Raw genomic sequence first — 12,575 nt, 5'->3', positions numbered from 1 at the left:
CAGGGGGGGGGGGTGAGATGGGAGAGTCTGCTTGATACTGGAAAGCCTGGGACATGCTGGGAGAGGGCTGGTTGTGATGGGGGGGGGGCGTGTGGATACTGGGAGGGGACTGGGACATGCTGGGGGGTGGTTCTGGCTGTAATGCTAGGGGTGAGGGCAGTGAGATGGGAGGGTCTCGTTGATCCTGGGGGGGACTGGGACATGCTGGGGAGATCTGGTTGTAACGGTAGGGGGGACGGCAGTCAGGTGATAGTGTCTAGTTGATACTGGGGGGACTGGGATATGCTGGGAGGGTGTGCTTGTAATGGAAGTGGTGGAGCACAGAGATGAAGGGATCTGGTTGATACTGGGAGGGATTGGGGAATACTGGGGGTCTGGTTGTAACAGGAGTGGGGAGATGGGAGACTGGCTGATACTGGGAAGGCTGGGACGTGCTGGGGGGGTGTGTTTGTAATGGTGGGCAGGAGGGCAATGAAATGAGAGGGTCTGGTTGATACTGGGAAGGGCTGGGGCATACTTCGGTGGGCTGGTTGGAAAGGCAGGGGGGAGGGGCAGTAAGATGAGAGTGTCTGGTTGATACTGGGAGGGACTGGGATGTGCTAGGGGGTTCTGGTTGTAATGGGAGTGGCCGATGAGATGAGAGGGTTTGCTTGATACTGGGAAGACTGGGACATGCTGGAGCGTCTGGTTGTAATGGGGGTGGGGGAAGGCAGTGAGAAGAGGCGGTCTGGTTAATACTGGGAGGACTGGGGCATACTAGGAGGGTGTGGTTTTAATGGAGGTGTTGGATCACAGAGAATAAGGGGTCTGGTTGATAGTGGGAGGGATTGGGCCACACTGGGGGGGTCTGGTTGTTATGGGAGTAGGCGATAAGATGAGAGGGTCTGATTGATACTGGGAGGGAATGGGGAGAGTCTGGGTGTAACAGCTGGGGGAGTCTGGGTGTAACAGCAAGGAGGGGGACAGTGAGATGAGAGGGTCTGGTCACGCTGAGGGGTATTGGGACATACTGGGGACAGATCTGGTTGTAATGGGGATTGAGAACGAGATGAAAGAGTCTGGTTGATACTGGGGGGGGCTGGGGTGTATGGGAGGCTTTGGTTGTAATGCGTTTTGGGAGGGGGGTGCAATGGGAGTGTCTGGGTGATACTGGGGGGAGGACTGGGACATGCTGGGAGGGCTTGTGTTCTTGGGTGGATGATACCAGGGTATGCAGGGAGGATCCTTGTTGATACACCCAGCACAGCCCAGTTTCCCCCCAGTATCTGGGGTGTTTGGCAGGTGGAAAAGAGGTGAGGGACTGGGCTGAGTGCTGGTCCTGGTCATCCCACGGGCACTGGGAATGCTGGGGGCATCGCTGACACTACTGGAGGATGACAGAAATCGTGTATTTTTGTCCCAGTGGCTCCTACGCAGCAGCGGTTGGAGCCTTTTTCCACTGCTGCGAATTCCTCCATCGCTGCCTCTTTGCTCCCCCTCCGGCCCTCCACTGAAATTAGTCTTTTTCCCCTTCCCAATTTATTTTCTCACTTTTATTTAGAGCCAACTCTCACTCTGCGGGTAGCACCGGTCACCCCATGACTCTCTCCGAAATGGCAACTCATCGTCGTCCCGTCTTCGCCAAAGCCCTTTTCCCCAGGGATTGGCTCTGCCGCGGCACTGCCCGCCCGGGGAATACCTCTCCTGCTGCATTTTAGGAGCACGTAAGCTTTTTGGGGACCCCTGTGGGGCTGAACACCCCCAAATCTTCTCTGCTTTGTCACGTAGAAGCTCCGCTCTGGTGGACGCTTGCTGGTTTTTCCCCCAAATACATCCCCTTGCCACCCTTGTGCTTTTCTTGCTTTGCCCCTTTCTGTTCCTTTGGCTCGCCAGGTCTGTGGGTGCTGCCTGTACACTTCCCCGAGAGCAGAACCCTCCAAAACTCCTCGGTTTAAACCAACCGGTGGTGGTGGGTCTCTCCTGCCCCTCAGTAAGTCCAGTGTCTTGCTCCACTCCTTTCCTGTTTAACATCTCCCTGCCCTTGAGGGGCTTCCACGTAGCTATGCCCAATGCTGCAGCAGGTAGGGAAACCCAAAAACCTCTTGGTGACTTCACTGTGGCCATCAAACAGCAACAGAAACCACCGAATTTATCATCCTGAATGAATTCACCGTGGTGAGTCAGTCAGGACATGCTGGATGTCCAGATGGCAGCAAAGGCAGCCCTAATAATTGGCTTTTTCAGACCTGGGGAAGCGTGTTTCCAATGAAAGGCCCAGCACAGGGCTCTTCAGCACCTGCCCATGCGAGTCTCCTCCTTCACGTCCTACAGAATCACAGAATGGTCAGGGTTGGAAGTGACCTCTGGAGATCATCTAGTCCAACCATCTAGCAGGGTCACCTACAGCAGGTTGCACAGGATGGCGTCCAGGAGGTTTTGGAATGTCTCCAGGGTGGGAGACTCCACAACCACTCTGGGCAGCCTGTGCCAGTGCTCTGCCATCGTCAAAGTAAAGAAGTTCCTCCTAATGTTAAGATGGAACTTCTATATTCAAGTTTGTGCCTTTTGCCTCATGTCCCCTGTGAGCTGTGCCCCAACATGTCCATGTCCCACTCCCAGCCTGCTCTGTGCCGTCCCTTTCTGTCCAAGCAGATGATTCCCTCTTTTTAATACCTGGATTTGAGAACAGGGGGATCCGAGATGGCAGGTTCGTTCTCCCCTCTGCTTTGGGGGGCTTTCTGATTCCCCTGCCCAGTGTCACCCTGAACTCTCAACCCGAAGGGAAGATCTCCACAGCCTCTGGGTGAGAGTCCTGGCCGAGAAATAGTCCAAATCCATCCCAGAAAGGCGAGTGTGCCCTGGGCGAGGATAATCATGAGCCTTCATCTTTGCTTCCAGTGTTACTTGTGCAGTAAAGACTCAGGGCTGAGCCATTTAAACAACAATGGGAGTGTCTTGTGAGTGCGTGCCTCAGCAGGCAGCAAAAATGTTCATCTAAGTTTGGCTAAACAATGATTTCTGCTGGTTTGGGTTTTTTTTAATTGGCTTTTCCTACTTCTAGCCCTCTCACTTAATTCAGCTTGCTGTCCCCTTCACCCTTTTCTGTTCATAGTATATTCGACTGTCACCTTCATCTCTCTTTTCAACATGGGATTCCTTGGCTTTGCTTTTTCGGCGTGTTCCATCCCAGTGCTCCTGCAACCCTTGGGGTTGACGGTACTCACTCCGTGCCAGTGAGACGAAATCCCACCTGGAAACCTTCTCGCTTTGGCTGTGAATTCCCTTCTCTGCTCCTCGAGACCCATCCGGGAGTGGGAGGCGCAGGCAAGGAGCAGCGTTTCTTGGAGCACCTTTTACTTGTTAAGCTTTAATGGGATCAAAGTGGTTATTAATAGCATTAAGCTCATTCACTCGTAGCTCACCCCCTTGCCGTTGCCTGGTTGAAGCTCCATCCCCACCTCCAGCGGTCTCACACTGATATCAGGGTGCTGGAGGGGTTTGGGAAATCCCTCAGAAAGATTCTGCTGCGTTACCAGCTGTCTGTAATCCTACAAACTCCCATCTGTTCATAGCAGCAACCAAGCTATACCAAATTACACGCCCTGTTGCAGATGACAGCATGGGCCAGTGGCCTCAGGCAGACTCGGTGCTGTCTCTGTGCCCTGAGTTTATTGGTTCTTGTGGGCCTAACTGTGTCAGCAAGTCTCCAGCACTTACCGGTTCTTGGGAGGCTTTGGCATGCTGCCTTCCCAACCCACATCGTTTCTCTCTTCTGCCTTTTATTCTCTGACAGCTATTTCCTTGTTCACGGCTGTGGGATTCCCTTCTCAGGCGCCTTTAGGGCAGTTTGATATCTGGCTTTGTGGCATCTCCCTCACCATGTCAGGTCGGTGGGAGCGCTCTCCTCTGTGCAACATGGTGCTTGGAGCAAGCTTTAGCCAAGCAACTTGCTTTAGCTAGTCACTCTTGCCTGTACATCAGGCCCTTGTGGGGTGTGATCTCACGTGGGATTTTGGGAGATGGATCGTGCTTTAGCCTTCTTCCCCTCCCTTGGCTAAACTGATCCAAGTGCAGTATCCTGAATGGGGACAGCAAATCCAGCCCAGGGGATCTCCAAGGTGGATATCAGAGCCCAGCATCTCTTGTCGAGCTGTGTGACCAGAGGTCAGGCTCCGGAGGTATCAGTGGGCTTGGATGGAGCCTGGAAAAACACTGGGCTACAAGAGGAGCATTTGTTGAGAAGGTGATTTGAAAAACCACCCCCACAACACTCCGGAGCAGAGTCGTGCGGTTGAATCTGCAAGAGCTGGGGGCTGAATCCCTTTCTGCATCCACCACCTGTGCCCGAGTCAGGGTTGCCACCTCCTTGCCGCAGACGAGGGGTCACATACGCACATGGGGAGACCGAGCACCCTCTGAAGAGCTTTTCAAACCCCTGCCTGGAAGCTGCTGACCAGCCCGTATGGCCCCTGATGGCTGGGGACGTGGTTGAGGCCAGTCCCTCAACTGTTGCTTCAACCAGGTAACTATGAGCAGGTCCTGCAAGGAAGTGAATTGCTCTGTGCTATGAATAGCAGCTGCTTTTGGGTGCAAATAACAGGCTAATGGGTAAAAAGGCTTTTAAAGTGCCAGTCTGGGACGTTTTTCTGGTGCTCGGTCTGCCCATCACCTTGATCCCCCACAGGGGAAAGGGATTGGTGATACCAGGTTTTACAAACTCTGCAGTGTCTGTCTCTCCCTTTTCCCCCCACTCCTTCACCATCCCTCCTTCCCTGTGTATCTCTGTCTTCCTCTGACCTCCCTCTGTGCTGCTGCCACCCACATCTTCAGCTTCACGCTTCCTCCCTCATGGTCTTGCCGGCGGCCCGTCGTCCCTCTCACGCTCACGCTTTCTCATTTTTGCAGGGGCTGCCATGGAAGGGCAGCTGGGTCCTCCAGCCTGCGAGCCCCCCTTTTCACAAAGACTCTCCCCGCTTTCTGAAGGAGATGGGCCTGAAGGTGAGGAAGAGCAGGAGGAGGACACAGCTGGGGCGCAGCCAAGAGAAGAGCTGGGGGAAGGCTCCCCGGACCAGCTGGGGCAAGCTTCTCCGCGCCACTTGGGACAGTGCTGCCACAGGCAAGCCCCTCGGGGTGCAGGCAGGCCCTGCCAGAAGATGGGTGAGGATGAGGGGGCTTCCCTGTGCCACCAGGCACCGGAGGAGCTGTGGCCGTGCCGACGGAAGCACCGGCTGTGCCTGAAGCCTGAGACAAGCCAGGTCCCTGCATCCCTGGGGCAGGGGGAGAGCGCTGAAGAGCCGGGACCCTCCCGGGGGAAGAGGCTGCGATTGATCTGGAGCCGGACCAGTGACTTCAGACAGAGGGAGATGGAGAACGGGCTGGAGGAGGTTCCGCGGAGCAACGAGGAAGAGGAGGAGGAGAGGCAGTCTCGGTCCTGCTCCCCTGAGCTGCCTCTTTCCGACGATGCCCGTCCCAAGCCGGACTTTGTACAGCTGATTGACGAGCGTGGTATCTACTCCACCGCCAAGCTGGTACTGGGGAGTGCAGTGGGTGAGCTGGAGGAGGCAGCAGTGGGGCTGCCGGCCCACCCAAAGCGGGGAGCGAGCGGTGTCGGTGAGCTGGAGATCCGTGAGGTGATAGTGGATGAGAAGCCCTTCCAGTGCGGCGTCTGTGAGAAGGCCTTCAAGCGGGCCTGGGAGCTCTTCAGCCACGAGGTGGTCCACAACGAGGAGCGTCCCTTCCGCTGTGACCTCTGCCAGGCCTCCTTCAAGCGCCACTCGGACTTCAAAAGCCACCGGCTGGTCCACACGGAGGAACGACCATTCCGCTGCGAGCTCTGCGGCAAGCGCTTCAAGCGCTCCTCCAACCTTCAAGAGCACCGGCGCATCCACAGCGGCGAGCGTCCCTTCCGCTGCCCCCGCTGTGCCAAGAGCTTCAAGACCCCCTACGAGCTGCAGCGCCACGCGCTCACCCACTGCGCTGAGAAGCCCTTCAAGTGCGCCGACTGCGGGAAGGACTTCCCCACCTCCAACGCCCTCCTCCTCCACCAGCGCCAGCACTGCGACGACAAACCCCACGTCTGCGGGGTCTGCGGGAAGAAGTTCACCTACGGGCACAGCCTCAAGGTGCACGAGCGGGTGCACACGGGCGACCGCCCCTTCATCTGCCCGCTCTGCGGCAAGGGCTTCAAGCAGTCCAATGCCCTCTCCTCCCATGAGCGGGTACACACTGGTGAGCGCCCCTTTGTCTGCAAAACCTGCGGGAAGGCCTTCAAGCAGTCGTCCTACCTGGTGATCCATGAGCGGGCGCACACAGGAGAACGCCCTTACAAGTGCGAGGTGTGCGGGAAGGCCTTCGCCCGGCCCTCCTTGCTCCTCCAGCACCACCGCGTGCACAGCCAGGAGCGGCCCTACAAGTGCAGCTTCTGTCACAAGTTCTTCAAGGACCTGGCCTACCTGGCCGTGCACGAGAAGGTGCACACGGGCGAGACCCCCTACAAGTGCAGTGTCTGCGACAAGGGCTTTGCTCATCCCTCCAACCTGCTGCAACACCAGCGTGTCGAGGGCTGGCCCCGGCTGTGTTAGGCGCAGCTCCGGTGTTGCTAAGCCGTGGCGGCCGTAAGCATGCTGCCGACATGCCACCACTGATGACAGACAAGCCTCAGGCTGGGGGACCCCGTATGTGCGCCCGAGGACTGGCGCGGACCCCTGAAAAGCTGCGGTGTTTCTCCTGAGCCCCAGCCCTTCGCTGAAACTGGACCTGCGCCATGCTCTCCTCCCTCCATGGAGGGGTGTTCCCAGTGGGACCCTCCCCAGGCCTGTGGGCCAGGGTGGCTACAAGCTCCTGTCAGGCATGCTGTGGCTCATGGTGGCCAGGCAGGAGCGCCCGGCTTTACCCTCATGCAGGGAGGAGGGCTGAGACTCCCCAAGTCATCCCAAGACCCCCTCCCCAGTCATCCCATTGAGCGTGTCTCAGCCTGAGCTAGGGGCTCCCAGGGAGAGCTGTTGCCTGCAGGAGGGGACAGACCTACCTGTTTTTTGGGGAGAGAGGTACGACGATGGTACAGGCAGCGGAAAGGATCACGGGGAAGAGTGAGCACTTCCCTTTTCCCTTAAAGCCTTTTGGAGTTCAGTTGTCCCGTCCATATCTCATGCTGCTGCTAATGACCTGGTTAATCGCCCCCTTTTTTTTCTGCCGCAGGGCTGGTAGGGAGCAGAAGAAAGGGGGGGACACACACTGTTGCCGTCCACTTTGGGAGCCTCAGCACACGACGCCCAGCGCTGTAAGTCCTCCAGCCGCTCCTGGGACTTTCCAGGCAGGAACCTGGATGGGGTACAGGCAAGCAAGACACAACCAGTCCTCTGCATCCTCCTCCTCCTCTCTTGCTTCCCAGAGCTGCCCCCATGCTGCTGCAGGAGCCTGGATTTGTCCCTACTTGGCTGATGGCTGCTGGGCAGAGGGTGTTATGCGGACCTTTGCTCGTGAGGGCGAGAGAGGAGCCTTGTCCTTGCCCACACTGGTGCCCTTGTGCCGTCCCTTGGACTCCTGGAGATCCTGGGTCCCACCTCATTCCCCCGTTTCTTATGGTCCCTGTAGCGCTGGGAACAGGGGCGGGGGTGGGATGTGTGCACTCCTCAGTGCTCTGCACACTAATTACAGAATGGTTATTTAATGATGGCTCTGTCTCATTGCCTCCTCCAGTCCGTAGCTGTGTCTGGGTGGGTCTTGATGTGCGTTTTTGGTGCTGGTACAGTCCTTGCTGGTCTTGCCTCCTTCCCACCCAATACCTTCTCCCAGGATCCTTCAGACGTGGGTGGGAGGTCACCTGGTAGAGGTGTTGCTGGCAGAGGTGGGAAGGAGAGACCCACCAAATCCTGAGTGTGAGGTGGATCTCGCATGGCACCACTGAGCCTGTACCCTGCAGAAGTTGGTTGCAAGATGGATCAGCAAGATGTGTTTGGGATTTGGGCTGGTGGATCCCCCTGCAAAGATGGTGGTGGGCCTCCTGGTTGCATTGTTCTTTCCCCTGCCCCACAGCTTCCCAACTTCCTCCCCTTTCAGCCCTTGAGACAGCACTGGGGCAGCTCTCGCCTCGTCCAAATGTTGTTCCAGTCTGCGGGTCATGGGGTTGTGATTTGATTTCGGGGTTGAGCCTGTCTCTGAACATGCTCTGTAGCCCAGCCAGTGGTGGACACATCTCAGGAGGTTCCCATCCTGGGATCTGCTGTGTCCATGTGTTTCTGGAGAAGGAAGGGTGCACCTGCAGCCCTGGGAACAGGCTGCCTTTGGTGGTCCTTCACCCTTTAAGGCTTGGTGAAGCTTTGGATGAAGGGGTAGAGTGTACCATCAGCAAGTTTGCTGATGACACAAAACTGGGAGGGGTGGCTGACACACCGGAAGGCTGTGCTTCCATTCAGCGTGACCTGGACAGGCTGAAGAGTTGGGCGGAGAGGAACCTGATGAAGTTCAACAAGGGCAAGTGTAGGGTACTGCATCTGGGGAGGAATAACCCCATGCATCAGTACAGGTTGGGGGCTGACCTCCTGGAGAGCAGCTCTGTGGAAAGGGACCTGGGAGTGCTGGTGGACAACAGGATGCCCATGATCCAGCAATGTGCTCTGGTCATCAAGAAGGCGAATGGCATCCTGGGGTGCATCAAGAAGAATGTGGCCAGCAGGTCGAGGGAGGTCATCCTCCCCCTCTGCTCTGCCCTGGGGAGGCCACATCTGGAGTATTGTGTCCAGTTCTGGGCTCCCTGGTTCAAGAAGGACAGGGAACTGCTGGAGAGGGTCCAGTAAAGGGCTACAAAGATGATGAGGGGATTGGAACATCTTTCTTATGAGGAAAGGCTGAGGGACTTGGGTCTTTTTAGTCTGGAGAACAGAAGACTGAGGGGAATCTTTTCAACGTTTACAAATACTCAAAGGAGGGTGCCAGGGGGATGGGAACACTCTTTTTTCAGTGGTGCCCAGTGACAGGACAAGAGGTAACGGGCAAAAACTTGAACGTAGGAAGTTCCATCTAAACATGAGGAGGAACTTCTTTTCTGTGAAGCTGGCATAGCACTGGCACAGGCTGCCCAGAGAGGAGGTAGAGCCTCCCACTCTGGAGACATTCCAAACCCGCCTGGATGCCATCCTGTGCAACTGCTGTAGGTGACCCTGCTCTGGCAGGGGGGTTGGACGAGATGATTTCCAGAGGTCCCTTCCAACCCTGAACATGCTGTGATGAGACACTAGAGATGTCATATTGGCCATCAAGCACCTAGATCGTGTATGTTGTAGCAGTGGGGGCCCCTTCACCCCAACCCCAGAGCAGAGTCAGCTCCCTTTAGGATATATCTCACCTGAAGTCACCCTCACCTTTAACTCTTGGTCCTGAGCTGGGTGGCGGGGTGGTGTGAAATCTCATAAAAAAGGAAAAACCTGCGGACATGAGAGTTGAAGGGCACCTGATGGTGCTGATGGCAGGAGGTGGCTGCCTACCTAGTGTTATTTAGGTCACTCCAGGTTTCTTCCATGTCCCATTTTTGCCTCTGTGGGTGTCTCACCCACCTGAGGGCACCTCCAATGATGCATGTTGGCTGTGTAGGAGCAGCTCAATCAAGCGCTCCAAGTAGTTGATGGAGATCACAGAATCACAGAATTTTCAGAGTTGGAAGGGACCTCTAGAGATCATCTAGTCCAACTCCCCTGCTAAAGCAGGATTGCCTAGAGCACATTACTCAAGACTGCATCTGGGCGGGTTTTGAAAATCTCCAGAGAAGGAGACTCCACAACCTCCCTGGACAGCCTGTGCCAGTGCTCTGTCACTCTAACTGTAAAGAAGTTTTTCCATGTGTTGGAACGGAACTTCCTCTGTTCCAACTTGTGCCCATTGCCCCTCGTCCTGTCACTGGGAACCACCGAGAAGAGTCTGGCTCCGTCCTCCTTCAACCCACCCTTTAGATATTTGTAAGCAATAATAAGGTCTCCCCTCAGCCTTCTATTTTCCAAGCTAAAGAGTCCCAGCTCTCTCAGCTTTTCCTCATAAGGGAGATGCTCCAATCCCTCAGTCATCTTGCTTGCCCTTCGCTGAACTCCCTCCAGCAGTTCCCTGTCCCTCTTGAACTGGGGAGCCCAAAACTGGACACAGTATTCCAGTTGTGGCCTCACCAGTGCCGAGTAGAGGGAGAGAATGACCTCCCTTGACCTACTGGTCACACTCTTCCCTATGTAGTCCAGGATGCCATTGGCCTTTTTGGCAGCAAGGGCACACTGCTGGCTCATTGGCAATTTACTATCTACCAAAGCTCATTAGGTTCCTCTCTGCCCAGCTCTCCAGCCTGTCCAGGTCACACTGGATGGCAGCGCGGTCCTCTGGAGAGTCAGCCACCCCTCCCAGTTTGGTATTGTCAGCGAAATTGCTGAGGATGCACTCTGTCCCCTCATCCAGGTCATTAATGAATATATTAAACAAAATCGGACCAAGTAGTGACCCCTGGGGGACACCACTGGTTACAGGCCTCCAGCTAGACTTCGTGCCACTGATCACAACCCTCTGAGTCCTGTCACACAGCCAGCTCTCAATCCACCTCGCTGTCACCTCATCTAACCCACACTTCCTCAGCTTCCTAATGAGGATGTTATGGGAGACTGTGTCAAAAGCCTTGCTAAAGTCAAGGTAGATGAAATCTGCAGCTCTCCTCACATCCAGCCAACCAGTTACATCATCATAGAAGGCCATCAAATTGGTCAAACATGATTTACCCTTGGTAAATCCGCGTTGACCACTTCCAATAGGGGTTGCATTCAACTGCTGAGGCCATCAGAGATGATCTGGGGTACCCAGTTGACCTTCAGCTCCTCTTCCAGGAGAGCTTGCATCTCTTATAGTCCCTATGTCCTATATGCCAATGCCCCTGTGAGTGTCTAGGGTTATTGAGGGCATCTGAGGTGGCACTAGGGAGGTGGTAGCTAGACTCTGTGCACCCTCACAGTTGGACAAGCCCCAGCCTTTGATGGCATCCTGCCCCATGGGTTCTCTAGCCTGTTGCATCCTGGAGGCCAAAGAGAGGTTTACCGTTCTGATCTGCTTCATTTCAGATTGGGGGAGAGGATGATCTCTGGTGGTTCAAGCCCCAGCATGGACGCTCCCAGAGATGCCCATCTCAGCTTTTCTCCTGTGCTAGGATCATGCATTGCGTGATCACCAGGTGATGGTGGTCACCAAGTGATGGATAAGGTCACCACGTGATGACCTTATAGCCAACCCCAGCTTGACAGTTGGCAAGGAAAGGGATGGCCTCACTGCTGGAGGAAGTTATTTCAGGTTTTGTGCTGCTTGGATGTCCTGCAGATCCTCTGCTCCCCTCTCAGCCGTGGCCTAGGGGTGTGATCTCATGCTGGCGCTGCCCAGCTTTTCCAATCCATCTTGAAATGTTTGCTCCAGCATCTGGTGAGCTCCTGGAGTTTCTCTGGCAGAATATAGGGGACAGCTTTGTCTGGGGTTAGAAGCACAGGGGCTCACACGGGGGGCTTTCAGTGTATTTCTGGATGTGATGGACCCCAAGCAGCCCTGGTTCTGATTTTGCTCCTAATTTGGGGAACGTGCTCTCCAGCCCCTCTGAAGCATCACAGGAAGGAGGAGAAATGTGGCAAAACCTTCAGTTCTGTGCCTTCCCTGGTTTGGAAATGTTACTCATCCCTGGAGAAGCTGGAGAGAGGACCAGGCACAATGTACCCATGTTTACTTCAATCTCTGGGAAGGAAGGCAGCAGTTGCCTTGGCAGGCACCATCTCCTGCTGTTGGGACCTCTGCTTGTTGGGCCTCCTGGCCTCCCTCCCATCATCCCAGGTGCTTTGGGGGCATCGCCCTCAATTTGGGAGCCTGACGGACCCTGAGATGAGGCTGAGAGTAAGATCCCTCTGCACTGGGATCCACTCTTGGGCATGATGTGCTAGCGGAGAGCTGCGAGCTACCAGGCAAGAGCATGCCTTGTGCCCCAAGAACCTCAGAAGGGAGGTTCTCCACAGTTGGGTCCCCAAGGGATGGTCACAGGTTAGGGGCACAGGGCAAGGAAAATAGGGCTCTGTGGCTGCCCCAAAATGCATCCAGGGAGGATGGCTGAGTATTTGGGGTTGTGGGGTTGTGCAACTCTGGCACCCGAACGGTCAAGAAATGGGGGGGTCTTGCCTCCATCCAAGGTCTGGGGGAAGCCGTGGCAGAGGAGCGCAGAAACAGCTCAAATCATTGTACCCCCCCCAGCACTCACACCCGTCATGCCTGGAGGGTTGGGGATCCCCTTTTAATTTGTTTGCGCCCATCCTTCTGCTTCTCTGCTCCTTTAGCTCAGCCGTGCACTGCTTGCCCAGTTCACGGGGCTTCTCCTGAGCTGCAGGGGCTGCCCGGAGGGTCCCGAGGCCAGTTCAATAAACGTCACCAGCCTGGGAGACCCCTCTTGGCCAGCTGTTTTGGGGCTCCTCATATAAAACAGCTCAAATCATTGTACCCCCCCCCAGCACTCACACCCGTCATGCCTGGAGGGTTGGGGATCCCCTTTTAATTTGTTTGCGCCCATCCTTCTGCTTCTCTGCTCCTTTAGCTCAGCCGTGCACTGC

General features: G+C 55.7%; 1 protein-coding gene across 1 annotated transcript in view; it reads left to right on the top strand.

Annotated features, from left to right (window-relative positions):
* LOC104291831 (zinc finger protein 883-like) overlaps positions 1-6,560 on the top strand; it is an 11,025-nt gene extending 4,465 nt beyond the window's left edge. The window contains exons 3-4 of the mRNA XM_009891123.1: positions 4,885-4,977; positions 5,169-6,560. Of these exons, the coding sequence (XP_009889425.1) occupies positions 4,885-4,977; positions 5,169-6,560 (1,485 nt within the window). The remainder of the gene's footprint in view (positions 1-4,884; positions 4,978-5,168) is intronic.
* Positions 6,561-12,575: the final 6,015 nt, after the last annotated feature.

This window comes from Charadrius vociferus, unplaced genomic scaffold, assembly GCF_000708025.1.
Source record: "Charadrius vociferus isolate BGI_N301 unplaced genomic scaffold, ASM70802v2 scaffold229, whole genome shotgun sequence".
In the NCBI taxonomy this organism is placed as follows: Eukaryota; Metazoa; Chordata; class Aves; order Charadriiformes; family Charadriidae; genus Charadrius; species Charadrius vociferus.
This window is presented reverse-complemented; position numbering and strand designations above follow the sequence as displayed.